Raw genomic sequence first — 16,837 nt, forward strand, 5'->3', positions numbered from 1 at the left:
AGTACCCCATTGTCCCCAAGGTCCCCTTCTTGTCCCAGGACCCCCCCCTTGTCCCCAGGGTCCCCCCTTGTCCTCATGAGTACCCCATTGTCCGCATGGGTCCCCCATTGTCCCCAGGACCCCCTTCTCGTCCCCATGGGTCCCCCCTTGTCCTCATCAGTCTCCCATTGTCCCTAGGGTCCCCTTCTTGTCCCAGGACCCCCCCCCTTGTCCCCAGGGTCCCCCCTTGTCCTCATGAGTCTCCCATTGTCCCCATGGGTCCCCCCTTGTTTCCCAGGGTCCCCTTCTTGTCCCCATGGGTCCCCCCTTGCCCCCAGGGCCCCCCTTGTGCCCAGGGTCCCCCCTTGTCCTCATGAGTCTCCCATTGTCCCCATGGGTCCCTCTTGTCCCCACAGGTCCCCCTCTTGTCCCCATGGGTCCCCCCACTTGTCCCCAGGGTCCCCCCTTGTCCTCATGAGTCCCCCATTGTCCCCATGGGTCCCCCATTGTCCCCAGGACCCCCTTCTTGTCCCCATGGATCCCCCCTTGTCCTCAGGGTCCCCCCTTGTCCTCATGAGCCTCCCATTGTCCCCATGGGTCCCCCCTTGTTCCCAGGGTCCCCTTCTTGTCCCAGGGGTCCCCCCTTGTCCCCAGGGTCCCCCCTTGTCCTCATGAGTCTCCCATTGTCCGCATGGGTCCCCCATTGTCCCCAGGGTCCCCCCTTGTCCTCATGAGTACCCCATTGTCCCCAGGGTCCCCCCTTGTCCCCAGGGCTCCCCTTGTCCCCAGGGTCCCCTCTTGTCCTCATGAGTACCCCATTGTCCCCAGGACCCCCTTCTTGTCCCAGGGGTCCCCCCTTGTCGTCATGAGTCTCCCACTGTCCCCATGGGCCCCCCGCCTTGTCCTCACAGGTCACCCCTTGTCCCCAGCGCCCCCTCTTGTCCCCAAGGGTCCCCTCTTGTCCCAACAGGTCCCCCCTTGTCCTCATGGGTCCCCCACTGTCCCCAGGGCCCCTTCTCCCCAGGACCCCCCCTTTGTCCCTATGGGTCCCCCAAAGGACCCCTCCCTCCAGAGGGGATCCCACCCTCAACCCCCATGTCCCCATGGGCTCCCCCTTGTCTCTAGGACCCCCCCATGTCCCCATAGGTCACATTTCCATGTTCGCCCTGAAAATCCACCAAGGAGAAGCGGGAAAGAGCCGTTTTTAGGGTGATTTATACTTTTAGGGCGATTTATACTTTTAGGGTGATTTATTGGGGGACAGGAGGTGTTTTTAGGGAATAAAGTGTCTGGCTCCCGTTAAACCACACACGGAGGGTCAAGGACATGTTCCCGCCCTCAGGGAGCCCCCCCAAAACCCTGAGCCCCCCCAGGTTCAGCGCCGTTCGCTCTGCCCTCACTCAAGATGGCGGCGCCCTCTCATGCCCCTCAGCAGGCGCGAAGCCGCGCCCGGCGGACCCCGCCTGCCCTCTCCCACAATGGTGGCCTTGCCAGCTTGCCCTCCCCCAACATGGCGACCGCTCCGCAATGCTCCCGAAGGGCGCTGAAGCCGGCGGTTGGTGACCCGGATGCGCCCGCCCTTCTGCCCTTATTCAAGAGGGCGCCGCGTTCCTTAGCATTCCCAATGAGCGTGAAGGCGGAGGAGGGTGAATGTAGCCCGGATGTAGGCGTGGGCGCCCTGCGCCTAGAGGGGCGGGGCCGCGGCGCGTCCCCGGATGTTGCGTCGCTCCGTGAGCCGCCGCGGCCGTTTGCGAGCGGGGAGCGGAGCGGACGGAGCCAACATGGCGGCGCCGGGCCTGGCCCGGTCGTGACGGGGAGGCCGCGACTCCCCCCGGGGCAGCCCCGCGGGGCCCCAGAGCGCAGCGGGGGCCGGGCATGGCGGGGGCGCTGTAAGGGAGGCCTCGGCGGTGCCTGTGGGTGAGGGGACGGGCCCGGGGAACAGGCCGCTCCCTAGCTCAGCGCGGCCGGTACCGGGCGGGGGAGGCCCCGGGGGGGTGGGGGTGTGGGGTGGCCTGTGGTGCCGCTCCCCACGGAGCCTCTCACCGCCGTTCCCGGGGTCACTACACGTTCCCCGGGGGGGGGCTTTAACGAGGAGGGAAGAACCCAGCGGGGGGAGCCCCGTCCTGGCGGTTTAGAGCTTAATTTCGAAGGGTTTATTTAGTAATATTGAATATAATCATCACCAGTAGGGCAGGAGGGATAAACCCGGCCTAAGGAGGTGATTAGGACGAGCTGAGTTTTCAAAGGAGAACCCAGTTCGGGTGACATTCTCTTGGTTTTTCTTTTTGTTAAGGTTTGTGACTTAAGCCGAGCCTGGAGGAGCCGTGATCCTCAGAGCAAAGCGAGGTTTAAATCCCACCGGGAAGAGAGGAGTTAGTTCATCAGGAATGGTGGCTGTGCAGAAAGAAGTGACCTAGAGAGCACGGGGGGAGCTCTGGACTCGTCTTTCCCTCCTCCCCGCGTCAGTAAATTATTAAGTAGGGGAAAAAAAGGGGGGGGTTTGGGGTGAAAAAAAGACCATAAAAATAAATTGAGTGGCTTCTGGCAAGTGGACCAGCCTGACTCTGGAAGTTCAACCAGACCCGGGACTACAGGAGCTGCCTCACCGGGAGGTTTTATTTAATAAACCGAGGAGAAAAGGGGTCGGAGACGCCGAGAAAAGGGGATCGGAGCCACCAAGAGACGCTTGGGACTGTGGATCCGAGAGCAGCGGAGCTCCCGGCCCAGGTGGGTGTTGCGGCGCCTTTCCCGACGTCCTCACGGTTCCCCCGGTTGCGAGAGGCTCCGGTGGATCCCACCCGTGTGTTTTGCTGATAAAAAGGGTGGAATCGGTCAAGGGGACCTGGTGGTGTGTGTGGGGGGCACTGGGGGCTCTATGCTTTGGGGTTTATTGGGTATTTTTTACCGTTGTCCCTTGGAAACCAACAGCTGGAGCTGCCATAGATTAGATCGAGGGGTTAATTGGGGTGATAGGAATGAGCCGGGGCAATGAACAGAGGTGACGAGCGTTTTCTGCGATGAGATGGTCAATCCGCATCCCCCAGGTAAATCCACGCACCAAAACCCACCCCAAAACAGCGCCGGTTCTCTGAGGGTTCCGTGGGGTAACGCAGCGTGGCCGGACGCCTCCTCTTCCCCCAGGATGGTGTTTTGGGTCATTAATGGGCGTTTTGAGGGTTGTTTTCTTCATTATCGTTTCCATTCACGCTCAGCACAGCAGGAATTGGTTAAATCCTCAATTTGGGTTGGGTTCTGCTTCTGCCTTGGGGACAATCAGGGTCGTTGTGACCAAACCACAAAGCCACATTTCACCCCCAAACTGGGTTTTGTGCCCATCCGGGTGGGGACGTGTTGGCATGAGGGGGGTTTTGTGGGTTTAGGCCGAGCCTTGGGCAAAGCCGGGACTGAGCAGTGACACCCAAAGCTCGTTTTTCCTGTTCACCTGAAATTATCCTCATGATCCCGGCGGGACGTCCCCTCCCGAGCGGCTTTGGGGACACGTCGCGGTGTCACCGGCACCTCCTCGTCGTGTTCTTGAGCAAAACGAGGCGATTTGGGGGTATTTTAACCCACCCCAAGACTCAGAACAACCCCCTAAACTCTCTTTGAATCTCGCTCTATTTGGGCAGCACGAGAAGCACGGACGGAATTTAGTTGGTGCTAAATAATCAAAAGAAGCTGTTTGCTGAATTCCTGCCCCGGGTTTACGCAACTCGACGCTTGGCAACCCCCCCGGGTGCGGAAAAACAGGCCGTTTGAACCATTTTTCCCCAAAACTGCAAGAAAATAGGGTCCTGGGGGCGACTCGGCAGGTGGAGCCGGCGCCGCTTTGAGGCCAGAGGTCGGGATTTTGGGGCTGTTGTGGTGTAAACACGCCGGCGGTTCTGCGATAAGCGGGCGTGTGGGTTTGTGTGGGGTTTAGGTCGGGTTTAAGCCGGGTTTATGTTTGGTTTGTTAGCCGGGATGGGAAGCAGAGGCCTCGCGCTACCTGGGTGTGTTGTTTTTACTGGTTGTTTTACTACTTTTGGGGGGTATTTGGAGCTCCTGGTGCTTTGCCGGCTGGAAACGCGGCTTCTGGTGACACTCGGTGGCTTTTCCTCGTTCCCAAGATCCTCATTCCCAATCTCGTCCCTCCGGTTCCCAACCGGTGGGTTTTGGTGTAGGATTCCCCGGCACAGTCGAGCTCAAGTCGCTGATGGATGCGACATAGCAACCAGATGGGGGTTTTTACCCCGTTATTGATGGGAATGGGGTCAAACCCTGTTCCATCTGCACCCCCAGGGACCAGATGGGGGTTTTTACCCCAATATTGATGGGAAAGAGATCACATCCTGTTCCCTCTGCACCCCCAGGGACCAGATGGGGGTTTTTACCCCGTTATTGGTGGGAATGGGATCAAACCCTGTTCCCTCTGCACCCCCAGGGACCAGATTGGGGTTTTTACCCCAATATTGATGGGAAAGGGATCAAACCCTGTTCCCTCTGCACCCCCAGGGACCGGATTGGGGGTTTTACCCCAATATTGATGGGAAAGGGATCAAACCCTGTTCCCTCTGCACCCCCAGGGGCCAGATGGGGGTTTTTACCCCAATATTGACAGGAAAGGGATCAAATCCTGTTCTACCTGCATCCCCAGGACCGTGGCACACGGACCAATGTGGGGTTTTTAACCAAATTTTGATAGGAAAGGGATTAAATCCTATTCCCTCTCTGTCCCCAGGACTGCAGCACAGGTACCAGATGGGGGGGTTTTACCCCAGTATTAATGGGAAAGGGATCAAACCCTGTTCCCTCTGCACCCCCAGGGGCCAGATGGGGGTTTTTACCCCAATATTGATGGGAAAGGGATCAAACTCTGTTCCCTCTGCACCCCCAGGGGCCAGATGGGGGTTTTTACCCCAGTATTGATGGGAATGGGATCAAACCCTGTTCCCTCTGTACCCCCAGGGACCAAATGGGGTTTTTACCCCAATATTGATGGGAAAGAGATCACATCCTGTTCTCTCTGCACCCCCAGGGACCAGATTGGGGTTTTTACCCCAATATTGATGGGAAAGGGATCAAACCCTGTTCCCTCTGCACCTCCAGGGGCCAGATAGGAGTTTTTACCTCAATATTGATGGGAAAGGGATCAAACCCTGTTCCCTCTGCACCCCCAGGGACCGGATTGGGGTTTTTTACCCCAATATTGAGGGGAAAGGGATCAAACCCTGTTCCCTCTGCACCCCCAGGGACCAGATGGGGGGTTTTACCCCAATATTGATGAGAAAGAGATCACATCCTGTTCTCTCTGCACCCCCAGGGCTGCGGCGCAGGGACCAAATTGCGATTTGACCCCAAATTTCAACGTGCAAGGGATCAAACCCTGTTCCTTCTGCATCCCCAGGGACCAGCGTCGGGTTTTACCCACCCATCAATATCAAAGTCACTAAACCAGTTCCCTCCACAGGGCCACAACGCAGCTACCAGATGGGTTTTTTTACCCCAATATCGACGTGAAACGCACTAAACTCCATTCCCTCCGTATCTCCAGGCTCCCGCCGCCCCGAGGCCACCGCGATGGCCACCCCGAAGCGCCGCCGCGCTCAGGCCTGGCCGGAGGAACGAGGAGACCGCGAGCACGGGCTCTACAGCCTGCACCGCATGTTCGACGTGGTGGGCGCGCAGCTGACGCACCGCGACGTGCGCGTCCTGTCCTTCCTCTTCGTGGACGTGATCGACGAGGCCGAGCGCGGCGCCATCCGCAGCGGCAGGGACTTCTTGCTGGCGCTGGAGCGGCAGGGCCGCTGCGACGAGACCAACCTGCGGCAGGTGCTGCAGCTGCTGCGCATCATCACGCGCCACGACCTGCTGCCCTACGTCACGCTCAAGCGCCGGCGGCCCGGTGAGTGAGCTAATGAGCCCGCCCTTCGTTAGGTGTAATGAGCCTGGTGAGCAAATGAGGCTGGGGAGTCGGTGACTCATGAGCCCACCCTTCGTTAGGGTTGGTGGCCTGGTGAGCCTAATGAGTCTGCCCTTTGTCATTCATTAGGGCTGGTGAGCCTAATGAGTCTGCCCTTTGCCATTCATTAGGGCTGGTGGCCCCCTGAGCCTAATGAGCCCGCCCTTCGTTAGGTGTAATGAGCCTGGTGAGCAAATGAGGCTGGTGAGTTGGTGACTCATGAGCTCACCTTTCCTTAGGGCTGGTGGCCCTGTGAGCCTAATGAGTCTGCCCTTTGCCGTTCATTAGGGCTGGTGAGCCTAATGAGCCCGCCCTTTGCCATTCATTAGGGCTGGTGGCCCCCTGAGCCTAATGAGCCCGCCCTTCGTTAGGTGTAATGAGCCTGGTGAGCAAATGAGGCTGGTGAGTTGGTGACTCATGAGCTCACCTTTCCTTAGGGCTGGTGGCCCTGTGAGCCTAATGAGCCCGCCCTTTGCCGTTCATTAGGGCTGGTGAGCCTAATGAGCCCGCCCTTTGCCATTCATTAGGGCTGGTGAGCCTAATGAGCCCGCCCTTTGCCATTCATTAGGGCTGGTGAGCCTAATGAGCCCGCCCTTTGCTGTTCATTAGGGCTGGTGGCCCCCTGAGCCTAATGAGTCTGTCCTTCGCCATTCATTAGGGCTGGTGGCCCAGTGAGCCCAATGAGCCTGGGGAGTGGGTGACTAATGAGCCCACCCTTCGTTAGTGCTGGTGGCCCTTTGAGCCTAATGAGGCCGGTTAATGGATGTCTAAGGAGCCTGGTGAGTGGGCACCTAATGAGCCCACCCTTTGCCATTCCTTAGAGCTGGTGGCCCGGTGAGCCTAATAAGCCTGGTTAGTGGGTGTCTAACGAGCCTGGCCTTCGTTAGGGCCCCATCATCCTCCTCCTCACTGGGGTAGAGATTTGGCTTCATTTCTGGCAAACCCCACAGTTTCCTCCTTCCTCCAGAAGCAGAGAACTGGGATTGCTGCGGCTCCGGCTCCCAGTTCCCTCCCTCCGGCTCCCAGTTCCCTCCCTCCGGCTCCCAGTGCTCCCAGCCCTCCAAGTCCCATCCCTCTGATTCCCAGTGCTCCCAGTTCCCTCCCTCCGATGCCTGTGTCCCCTCTGTCACCCTTCAGGAGGTCCATGTCCCCTGTAGGGACCTGTGTCTCCTCTGTCCCCCTTCAGGAGGTCCATGTCCCCTCTGTCCCTCCTGTAGGGTCCTGTGTCCCCTCTGTCCCTCCTGTAGGGTCCTCTGTCCCCTCTGTCCGCACTCAGGGGATTCATGTCCCCTCTGTCCCTCCTGTAGGGTCCCGTGTCCCCTCTGCCCGCACTCAGGGGATCCATGTCCCCTCTGTCCCCCCTGTAGGGTCCTGTGTCCCCTCTGTCCCCACTCAGGGGATCCATATCCCCTCTGTCCATCCTGTAGGGCCCTCTGTCTCCCCTGTGGGACCTCTGTCCCTGTTGCGGGGACCTGTGTCCCCTCCGTCACCCCTCAGCAGATCCACGTCCCCTGTGCCCCGCCTCATCCCCGTGTCCCCCCCGCAGTGTGTCCGGACCTGGTGGACAAGTACCTGGAGGAGACGTCCATCCGCTACGTGACCCCGCGGGCACACGGCGCGGCGGGGGGACACGGGCTCGGCCACCCCCACAAACCAGGTGCGTGTCACCCCAGGAACGGGGGGATGGGGGTGACATACGGTTCGGGGAGTGACTGTGCTGGGGGGTGCTTGGTTTCGGGGGGTTTGGAGGTTCGGGGGTTCCCCCTTGGGGCTTGTGCAGGTTCCTGGGGCTGCTGGATGTCCCTTGGGATGGGGGGGACACCGGAGAGGTGACAAGGCTGGAACGGGGTGTCAGGGATAGAGAAAAGCACCAACATGGTGAGCTGGGGACCTCGGTGGCCCCATCCTGCGAACCAGGGAGCTTGGTGTCCCCATCCCACCAGCTGGGGGCCTCAGTGTCCCCATCCCACAAACCGAGTGCCTCGGTGTCCCCATCCCATAAGTGGGGGGCTCGTTGTCCCCATCCCATAAGTGGGGGGCTCGTTGTCCCCATCCCATAAGTGGGGGGCTCGTTGTCCCCATCCCGTTAGTGGGGGGCTCGGTGTCCCCATCCCGCAAGTGCAGGGCTCTGTGTCCCCATCCCATGAGCTGGGGGGGGGTCTCACCATCCTCAGGCTGTGCCGACGGGCTCATTGTCCCCCGTGTGTCCCCCCAGTGCCTCCCCAGCACCCTGTTGTCTGCTGCTCCCCCGCGGGCCCCCAGCTGTGCGCCAAGCGGCCGGGCCGCGGCCGGACCCTCCCGGGCAGCCAGCGCAAGCGCAGGAAGTCGGCAACGCCGGATCCCAGGGAGAAGCAGACGTGTGGTGAGCACCCTTTGCGGGGGGGGCTTTGGGGGCGTTTTTGAGGGTCCCAAAGTACAAAGCACCCCCCTGTCCGCTCATGGATGATTCTGCCACTCTAATTTCTGTGATTTCTGTATATTTTAATACTTCACTTTGTGAAGCACCCTGAGAACGCCCCATCTCGTCTGATCTGGGAAGCTAAGCAGGGTCGGGCCCGGTCAGTACTTGGATGGGAGACCCTACAGATACACAGCCATAGCACCCTGAGAACACCTGATCTGGGAAGCTAAGCAGGGTCGGGCCTGGTCAGTACTTGGATGGGAGACCAGCTGGGAACAGCGGGTGCTGTGGGCTGAGCCAGCGCTGGGCCCTTGTGGCCAGGAAGCCAATGGGACCTGGAGGGGGTTAGAAAGGGGTGGTCAGTAGGTCAGAGAGGTTCTCCTGCCCCTCTGCTCTGCCCTTGAATAAAGGATGAGCTTTCCAGGTCCCTCCAACCCCTCACACTCTGGGATTCTATGATTCTCAGAACAAACAGCCACCACGTAACTGGGTGGGAGGGAACACGCAACACTAAGATGCTCCAACAACCATTGAAGCTTAAAGCACCAGGTCCTCATATTTGCTCCAAAACTTCGTTTTATAACCACAGAACACTTTTTAACTGAATCACCTTAATTTAACGCCGTTTTCCCTCTGTCCCATAGACATCCGCCTGCGCGTCCGCGCCGAGTACTGCCAGCACGAGACGGCGCTGCAGGGCAACGTCTTCTCCAACAAGCAGGACCCGCTGGAGCGCCAGTTCGAGCGTTTCAACCAAGCCAACACCATCCTCAAATCGCGCGACCTGGGCTCCATCATCTGCGACATCAAATTCTCCGAGCTCACCTACCTCGACGCCTTTTGGCGCGACTACATCAACGGCTCCTTGCTGGAGGCCCTCAAGGGCGTCTTCATCACGGACTCCCTCAAACAGGCCGTGGGCCACGAGGCCATCAAACTGCTGGTCAATGTGGACGAGGAGGATTACGAGCTCGGCCGCCAGAAACTCCTGAGGAACTTGATGCTGCAAACGGCTCCTTGAGCCCCGTGCGCTCCCCCCCACCCCAATGCTTTGGGGTTTTGCTTTGGTTTGGTTATGGTTTTTGGTTTGGAAAAGGAAAGGAAACGGTGGAACCCACCCCCGCCCCCCCTTGGCCTGGGATGGTGCGACTCGGAGGCTTCGTGTTTCCACCCCCCGGCCCCTCTTGTCGCCTCTTGCGCTTCGTTTTTCCTTCTTTTCTTCTCTTTTCTTTTATATCCATTAAAAACAAACACACACACACAGGAAAAAGGGCAAAAATCCTGCCTGGGGAGGGGGGGTGGGGGGGGTGTTATACTGGGTGGGCTCAGGGGTGGCTTTGTCCCTTGTGTCACCGTCTTGGGGGCTCTATGTGCTGGGGGATCCCGCCCTGGGTTGTGTGTCCCCTCTGGGTTGTGTCCCCCATGCTGTTTGTCCCTCAATCCCCCCCGGTGCCTCAGGGGGGTTTCTCAGGAGTCAAACTGTCCCCATACCCCCCCCTCCCCCCCCCTGTGTCCCCCGGACCATGTGCCTTCGTGTCCCCTCCCCTGGGGGGGACCAGCGCCAAGGGACCCCCCCCCCAAACCTCCACCTGTCCCCTCTGTGGCCACCTGGCTCTGCACCCCGCCTCCAGCTGGGCCAAACTGGGACTAACTGGTCCAAGGGGCAGGTGTTGCAGGCAGCCCAGCCCTGCCCACACATATTGGGGGGGGGGGGGGTCAGCAGCTCCGCACCCCCCCAAAAAACAACTATTTCCCCCCCAACCCGCTGCCTGTGGCTCCGAGGGGGTTTTTTTGAGCTCCATCCCTATTTTGTGGTTTTTCTCCCCAATTGGGTGCAGTTCCCCCCCCCCCCCCCAACCAGGGGATTTGTGGTGCGTGTGGCCCCCCCGCCGCACCCCCCCCTTATCCGCTCATGGACAATTCTGCCACAACTCGCTGTAATTTCTGTGATTTCTGTATTTTTTAAAACTTCACTCTTAACGTCCCGTTCCCTGTGTAGCTTCGGGTTTCTCGGAATAAACAGCGACCGCAGCGCCCGCCTCCTTCCTTCCTTCCTGACCCCCTCAAGCGCACCCAAAAATGGGGGGGATGCAGAGATTTGGGGGGACACCCCTGTGGCAGCGGCACAGGGAGCCCCGCGCGCATCCAGCTGCTGCGTTTTGGGGTGAAACGCTTCGAAACAGAGTGGATTTGGGTGTTAATGCATCGACGGGGGCGTCGTGGTGCCGTACAGGTCGTGGCGCCGGTGTTGGTGCACCGGGATCTGGCGGCGGACGCGCTGCAGGTACTCGAGGTCGATGTTGGCATAGCAGAGCCCGGGGGTGTCGCTGCACTGAGCCACCACGGTCCCCCAGGGATCGGCCACCAGCGAGTGGCCGTAGGACACGCGGCGCTCGTGGTTCTGCCCCGTCTGCGCCGCCGCCACCACGTAGCACTGGGTCTCGATGGCCCGCGCACGCAGCAGCACCTGGGGGGGACAGGAGTGGTTTTCTTGTGGCCAGGAAGGCCAGTGGGACCTGGGGTGGGTTAGAAGGGGGTGGTCAGTAGGTCAGAGAGGTTCTCCTGCCCCTCTGCTCTGCCCTTGAATAAAGGGTTTAGTTCAGATACTATCAGGATATATTGGGGAACATATATATATAGACACATAGTGTAATCTATACAGCCATAGCACCCTGAGAACGCCCCATCTCGTCTGATCTGGGAAGCTAAGCAGGGTCGGGCCCGGTCAGTACTTGGATGGGACACCAGCTGGGAACAGCGGGTGCTGTGGGCTGAGCCAGCACTGGGCCCTTGTGGCCAGGAAGCCAATGGGACCTGGGGTGGGTTAGAAGGGGGTGGTCAGTAGGTCAGAGAGGTTCTCCTGCCCCTCTGCTCTGCCCTTGAATAAAGGGTTAGTTCAGATACTATAAGGATACACTTGAGAAACATATATACATATATATATATAATATATACAGCCATAGCACCCTGAGAACGCCCCATCTCGTCTGATCTGGGAAGCTAAGCAGGGTCGGGCCCGGTCAGTGCTTGGATGGGAGACCTTAGACATACACAGCCATAGCACCCTGAGAACACCTGATCTGGGAAGCTAAGCAGGGTCGGGCCTGGTCAGTGCTTGGATGGGAGACCAACTGGGTCCAGAGAGGTTCTGCTGCCCCTCTGCTCTGCCCTGGGGAGACCACACCTGGAATCTTGTGTCCAGTTGTGGCCCCTCAGCTCCAGCAGGACAGAGAACTGCTGCAGAGAGTCCAGCGCAGCCACCAAGATGCTGGAGGGAGTGGAGCATCTCCCGTGTGAGGAAAGGCTGAGGGAGCTGGGGCTCTGGAGCTGGACAAGAGGAGCCTGAGGGGGGACTCATTGCTGGGGATCAAGATGGCAAGGGGCAGTGTCAGCAGGATGGAGCCAGGCTCTGCTGGTGACAACCAGGGACAGGACAAGGGGCAATGGGTGCAAACTGCAACACAGGAGGTTCCGCTGGCAGATGAGAAGCAACTTGTTGGGGTGAGGGTGGCAGAGCCTGGCCTAGGCTGCCCAGGGAGGGTGCGGAGCCTCGTGCTCACCTCCCAGTGCGCGGCGCCGGTGGGGAAGGTGAAGGCCGAGGGGTAGGTGAGGATGTCGGCACCGGCGCGGCGCAGCGCCAGCGACAGCTCCGGGAAGCGCAGGTCGTAGCAGATGGCAAGGCCGAGCTGTCGGGGACAAGAAGGGGACATCAGCAAGGACACCACTCCCTTTGGGGGGCTCTGCGAGGAGCTTGGGGACAGCAGGTGACCCCCATGTACCTTCCCAGCCGGGGTGCTGACAGGTGGCACAATCTCAGCGCCGGGGTTGGTGAAGCCGCTCTCCTTCATGGACACGCGTCCCTCCAGCTCCACGTCACACAGGTGTGTCTTCCTATAGGCGGCCACCAGCTCACCTGGGGACAAGACGGGGGGGACACGTTTGCATTGCCCGGTGACCCCGTTTGGCGAGGTTTGCGGGGGGTCTCACCATTGGGGTCCAGCAGCGCGTGGCAGTTGTAGATGCGCTGGGTGGTGGCCCAGTCCTTGCCACGCTCATGGAAGCCACCAAGTGACAGCCACACGCCGCACTCCCTGGTGACAACGCCACAGTGTCACCCGGGGGGTCCTGCAGGTGACACCGGCATCCCCGCGGTCCCCAGGTGTACCTGGCCAGGTTGGCGTATCGTCCCATGATGTCCCCATCCAGGCTCTCGGCCAAGCTCAGCGTCTGCGCCGGGTCGGTGCCGATGAAGTCGAAGCCCTCGGGGAGGAAGACGATGGTGGCGCCGCCACCCGCCGCCTCCCGCACCAGCGCGGCGCAGCCCGCGAAGTTCCGCTCCTTGTCCGGCGTCGATGTCACCTGCGCCACGGCCACCAGCGCCCGCGGGGGACGCGCCATGGGGCTGGGGGGGCTGTGTGACAATGGACCGCGGTGGCCACCTGAGGTCACCCCCAGGGACCCCTATGGGTCATTTTGGGGTCACCATGGGTTATCCCCGGTACCTGCTGGGGGTGGCGAAGCCGTGGGGACGTTGGGGGACACGATGTGGACCCGGGCACAGGAGGCGAAGGGGGGGTCGCGGCAGCACCCGCAGCCTGGGGGGGGGATGGGGGGGTCACAGCTGCTGCCCCCAGCGCCCCCCAAGTGTCCCCTGAACCGCCCCAGCACCCCCCAACTACATTCAGTAGCCCCAAAATGTCCCCAGAATCCCCGAATAACCCAGCACCCCAAATGCATCCAGCACCCCAAAATGCATCCAGCACCCCCAAAACTGCCTCCAGAAGCCCCTAACTACCTTCAGTACCCCCAAATGCCCCCAGCACCCCCAAAACTCCCCAGCACCCCCTAACTACACTCAGTACCCCCCAAAAGCCTCCAGAACCCCCCAAAACCCCAGCACCCCAAAGTGCCCCAGGAACCCCCCAAAACTGCCCCATTACACCCTAAAACTGCCCCCAGCACCCCCAAACTGCCCCAGCACCCCCAAACCTGCCCCAGCACCCCCAAACCAATACCCCAACACCCCCAATGCCCCAGCTCCCCCAAACCCACTCTATTTGCCCCAAACTCCCTCCCCGCACCCTCAGACCGTCCCCCAAGCTCCCCTCGCCCCCTGCACCCACCCCAGACCCCCCAATTCCCCCTGGACCCCCCATTTTCTCCCCCACTTTCCCTACATGCCCTGTCGGGGATACCGAGGGGACGCGGGCAAAGTCCCCCCGGCCGCGCCCGCAGCAAAGATGGCGGCGGCAGCGTCGCTGCCCTCACGCAAGACAGCGCCGCTTCCGCTTAGTGCCGGAAGAGGCGGGGCTCGCCCGCTGAGGTGAGGGGGAAAGATGGCGGACGGCGGGAAGGGGCGGCCGGCGGCGGCTCCGGGGGGAAAAGCGCTGACAGCGGAGCAGGTGCGGGCCCTGGCGGCGGGGGAGCGGCCCTGGGGACGGCCATGGAGCCCCCCGGGCAGCGGGGGAGGGCCCTGGGGCGTTGGGGGGCTCTGTCAACCCTCCATGTCCCCGCAGGTGGTCGCCCGGTTCAACCGGCTGCGGCAGGAGCAGCGTGGCCTGGCCTCCAAGGCGGCCGAGCTGGAGCTGGAACTCAACGAGCACAGGTGGGGTTGGGGGGGGGGGCTTCATCCTCCTCATCCTCCTCACCTTCCTCACCCTCCTCACCTTCCTCCTCCTCCTCCTCCCGCTTTCCCCAGCCTGGTGATCGAGACCCTGCGGGAGGTTGATCCCACTCGCCGCTGTTACCGGATGGTCGGCGGCATCTTGGTGGAACGCACCGTCAAAGAGGTGCTGCCGGCGCTGGAGGCCAACAAGGAGCAGGTCAGGGACCCCCTGGACCCCTTGAAGCTTCCTCAGGACCCTCAGACCCCCCAAAGCCCCCCTAGACCCATTGGGACCCCCAGGAACATCCCCAGGACCTCCAGGTTCCCCTGGAGCTTCCTCAGGAACCTCAGACCCCCCAAAGCCCCGCTAGACCCATTGGGACCCCCAGGAACATCCCCAGGACCTCCAGGTTCCCCTGGAGCTTCCTCAGGAACCTCAGACCCCCCCAAAGCCCCCCCAGACCCATTGGGACCCCCAGGAACATCCCCAGGACCTCCAGGTCCCCCTGGAGCTTCCTCAGGAACCTCAGACCCCCCCAAAGCCCCGCTAGACCCATTGGGACCCCCAGGAACATCCCCAGGTCTCCCTGGAGCTTCCTTGGGACCCTCAGACCCCCCAAAGCCCCCCAGAACCCACTGGGATCCCCAAGAACCCCCCTGGGACCCTCTGGAGCCTCCTTGGTACCCCCTGGGGCCCCCAAGAACCTCCACAGAACCCCCTGGAGCTTTTCTGGAACCCTCAGACCCCTTCCCTAAAGCCCCCCAGGAACCACTGGGATCCCCAAGAACCTCCCCAGCCTCCCTGGAACCCCCAGAGCCACCCCAGGACCCACTGGGACCCCCGAGAACCTCCTTGGGACCCCCTGGAGCCTCCTTGGTACCCCCAAGAACTTCCCCAGGACTCCTGGGCTCCCTTGGAGCTTCCCTGGGACCGTCAGGTCCCCCTAAATTCTCCTGAGGCCCTCCAGAACCCCCCCAGACCACCCTGGGACCCCCAAGAACCTCTCCAGGACCCCCAGACCCCCCTGGAGCTTCTCTGGAACCCTCAATCCCCCCCAAATCCCTCTGGGACCCCAAAGAACCTCCCCAGACCCCCCTAGAGCTTCTCTGGAAACCTCAATCCCCCCCAAATCCCTCTGGGACCCCAAAGAACCTCCCCAGACCCCCCTAGAGCTTCTCTGGAAACCTCAATCCCCCCCAAATCCCTCTGGGACCCCAAACAACCTCCCCAGACCCCCCTGGAGCTTCTCTGGAACCCTCAGACCCCCCCAAATTTCTCTGGGACCCCAAAGAACCTCCCCAGACCCTCTTGGGACCCCCAAGAACCTCTCCAGGACCCTCAGACCCCCCTGGAGCTTCTCTGGAACCCTCAGACTCCCCCAAATCTCTCTGGGACCCCAAAGAAACTCCCCAGACCCTCCTGGGACCCCTAAGAACCTCTCCAGGACCTCCAGACCCCCTTGGGACCCTCAGAGCCACCCTGGGACCCCCAAGAACCTCTCCAAGACCCTCAAGAACCTCTCCAGGACCCCCAGACCTCCCTGGATCTTCTCTGGAACCCTTAGACCCCCCCAAATCCCTCTGGGACCCCAGAGACCCCCCCCAGAACCACCCTGGGACCCCTAAGAACCTCTCCAGGACCCCCACACTCCCCTGGAGCTTCTCTGGAACCCTCAGACCCCCCCAAATCCCTCTGAGACCCCAAACAACCTCCCCAGACCCCCCTGGAGCTTCTCTGGAACCCTCAGACCCCCCGAGATCCCTCTGGGACCCCAAAGAACCTTCTCAGACCCCCCTGGGACCTCCAAGAACCTCTCCAGGACCCCCAGACCTCCCTGGAGCTTCTCTGGAACACTCAGACCCCCCCAAATCCCTCTGGGACCCCAAACAACCTCCCCAGACCCCCCTGGAACCCCCCCAGAGCCACCCTGGGACCCCCAAGAACCTCTCCAGACCCCCTTGGGACCCCCAAGAACCGCTCCAGGACCCCCACACCCCCCTGGAGCTTCTCTGGAACCCTCAGACCCCCCAAATCCCTCTGGGACCCCAAAGAACCTCCCCAGACCCCCCTGGAGCTTCTCTGGAACCCTCAATCCCCCCCAAATCCCTCTGGGACGCCAAAGAACCTTCCCAGACCCCCTTGGGACCCCCCAGAGCCACCCTGGGACCCCCAAGAACCTATCCAGACCCCCTTGGGACCCCCAAGAACCTCACCAGGACCCCCACACCCCCCTGGAGCTTCTCTGGAACCCTCAATCCCCCCCAAATCCCTCTGGGACCCCAAACAACCTCCTCAGACCCCCCTGGAACCCCCCAGAGCCACCTGGGGACCTCTAAGAACTCTCCAGGACCCCCAGACCCCCCTGGAGCCTCTTCAGGACCCCAAAGCCACTCCAGGACCCACTGAATTCCCCCAGATTCTCCCCAGGACCGCCCCCCTAGACCCTTTTTGTGGCCCCCCCCCAGATCAACAAGCTGCTGGAGTCGCTGTCGCAGCAGCTGCAGGCAAAGGGCCGGGAGCTGAACGAGTTCCGCGAGCAGCACAACGTGCGGCTGCTGGGGGAGGAGGACGCGCGGCCCCCCCGCGACGGAGCCCCGGGGGGCAAGGGGGGCGCAGCCGGGGTGCTGGTGTCCTGACCCCTCCTGTTTTCCACCCCTAAGTGTCCCCCCCGCTGTGTTTAGTGCTGCTCCCCATGGGTTTTTGTTAAATAAATGTCTTTTTGTTTTGGTCTTTGGATAAGGGTCAAGTGTAGGTGCTGGGGGGGGCACCCTAAATGTTAGGGACAGAGGACACAGCGGGGGGCAGGTCTGTAGGGGACACAGGGAGCGCAGGAGGGGATGGGGACGTGGTGGTGGCACGAGGGAGGGTGCACAGGGGACATGGGGGATGTGGTGGTGGCACCAGGGAGGT

At 61.3% G+C, this 16,837-nt stretch overlaps 3 protein-coding genes across 10 annotated transcripts; 2 read left to right on the forward strand and 1 right to left on the reverse strand.

Annotated features, from left to right (window-relative positions):
• Positions 1–1,713: 1,713 nt before the first annotated feature.
• DEDD (death effector domain containing) lies at positions 1,714–10,148 on the forward strand. Of its 3 annotated transcripts, none has more exons than XM_080360991.1 (6): positions 1,714–1,868; positions 2,273–2,706; positions 5,513–5,863; positions 7,467–7,577; positions 8,136–8,282; positions 8,966–10,148. In XM_080360991.1, exons 3-6 carry the CDS (start codon positions 5,539–5,541, stop codon positions 9,340–9,342), a joined length of 960 nt encoding a protein of 319 aa, XP_080217117.1. In that variant the 5' UTR covers positions 1,714–1,868; positions 2,273–2,706; positions 5,513–5,538; the 3' UTR covers positions 9,343–10,148. The 3 variants fall into 3 exon arrangements, with proteins under 3 accessions (XP_080217117.1, XP_080217118.1, XP_080217119.1); XM_080360992.1 differs by having other exon boundaries at positions 1,720–1,896; XM_080360993.1 differs by having other exon boundaries at positions 1,720–1,892.
• A 115-nt stretch (positions 10,149–10,263) lies between these two features.
• NIT1 (nitrilase 1) lies at positions 10,264–13,603 on the reverse strand. 6 transcript variants are annotated; one of them, XM_080360990.1, is made up of 7 exons: positions 13,517–13,603; positions 12,824–12,916; positions 12,487–12,680; positions 12,309–12,412; positions 12,101–12,234; positions 11,882–12,007; positions 10,264–10,837 (listed from the first exon to the last, which is right to left on the reverse strand). In XM_080360990.1, exons 3-7 carry the CDS (start codon positions 12,510–12,512, stop codon positions 10,385–10,387), a joined length of 843 nt encoding a protein of 280 aa, XP_080217116.1. In that variant the 5' UTR covers positions 12,513–12,680; positions 12,824–12,916; positions 13,517–13,603; the 3' UTR covers positions 10,264–10,384. The 6 variants fall into 6 exon arrangements, with proteins under 6 accessions (XP_080217116.1, XP_080217112.1, XP_080217111.1 ...); XM_080360989.1 differs by having other exon boundaries at positions 10,369–10,788; positions 12,487–12,732; positions 13,499–13,584; XM_080360986.1 differs by having other exon boundaries at positions 12,487–12,916.
• Positions 13,604–13,641: 38 nt separating this feature from the next.
• Positions 13,642–16,655, forward strand: PFDN2 (prefoldin subunit 2). The gene is made up of 4 exons (XM_080360995.1): positions 13,642–13,723; positions 13,838–13,926; positions 14,020–14,143; positions 16,393–16,655. Exons 1-4 carry the CDS (start codon positions 13,658–13,660, stop codon positions 16,561–16,563), a joined length of 450 nt encoding a protein of 149 aa, XP_080217121.1. The 5' UTR covers positions 13,642–13,657; the 3' UTR covers positions 16,564–16,655.
• The last annotated feature ends 182 nt before the right edge of the window (positions 16,656–16,837 follow it).

Source organism: Nesoenas mayeri (genome assembly GCF_963082525.1).
Source record: "Nesoenas mayeri genome assembly, chromosome: 30".
NCBI lineage: Eukaryota > Metazoa > Chordata > Aves > Columbiformes > Columbidae > Nesoenas > Nesoenas mayeri.

Bases quoted from the DNA above. Each gene is read 5' to 3' on its own strand.
- DEDD (XM_080360991.1), top strand. From the start codon at position 5,539: ATGGCCACCCCGAAGCGCCGCCGCGCTCAGGCCTGGCCGGAGGAACGA. The intron at 5,864-7,466 runs GTGAGTGAGCTA...TCCCCCCCGCAG, and splicing joins GCTCAAGCGCCGGCGGCCCG to TGTGTCCGGACCTGGTGGAC. The intron at 8,283-8,965 runs GTGAGCACCCTT...TCTGTCCCATAG, and splicing joins CAGGGAGAAGCAGACGTGTG to ACATCCGCCTGCGCGTCCGC.
- NIT1 (XM_080360986.1), bottom strand. From the start codon at position 12,719: ATGGCGCGTCCCCCGCGGGCGCTGGTGGCCGTGGCGCAGGTGACATCG. The intron at 12,413-12,486 runs GTACACCTGGGG...CGTTGTCACCAG, and splicing joins CGATACGCCAACCTGGCCAG to GGAGTGCGGCGTGTGGCTGT. The intron at 12,235-12,308 runs GTGAGACCCCCC...TCTTGTCCCCAG, and splicing joins CGCGCTGCTGGACCCCAATG to GTGAGCTGGTGGCCGCCTAT.
- PFDN2 (XM_080360995.1), top strand. From the start codon at position 13,658: ATGGCGGACGGCGGGAAGGGGCGGCCGGCGGCGGCTCCGGGGGGAAAA. The intron at 13,724-13,837 runs GTGCGGGCCCTG...ATGTCCCCGCAG, and splicing joins AAGCGCTGACAGCGGAGCAG to GTGGTCGCCCGGTTCAACCG. The intron at 13,927-14,019 runs GTGGGGTTGGGG...CGCTTTCCCCAG, and splicing joins CTGGAACTCAACGAGCACAG to CCTGGTGATCGAGACCCTGC.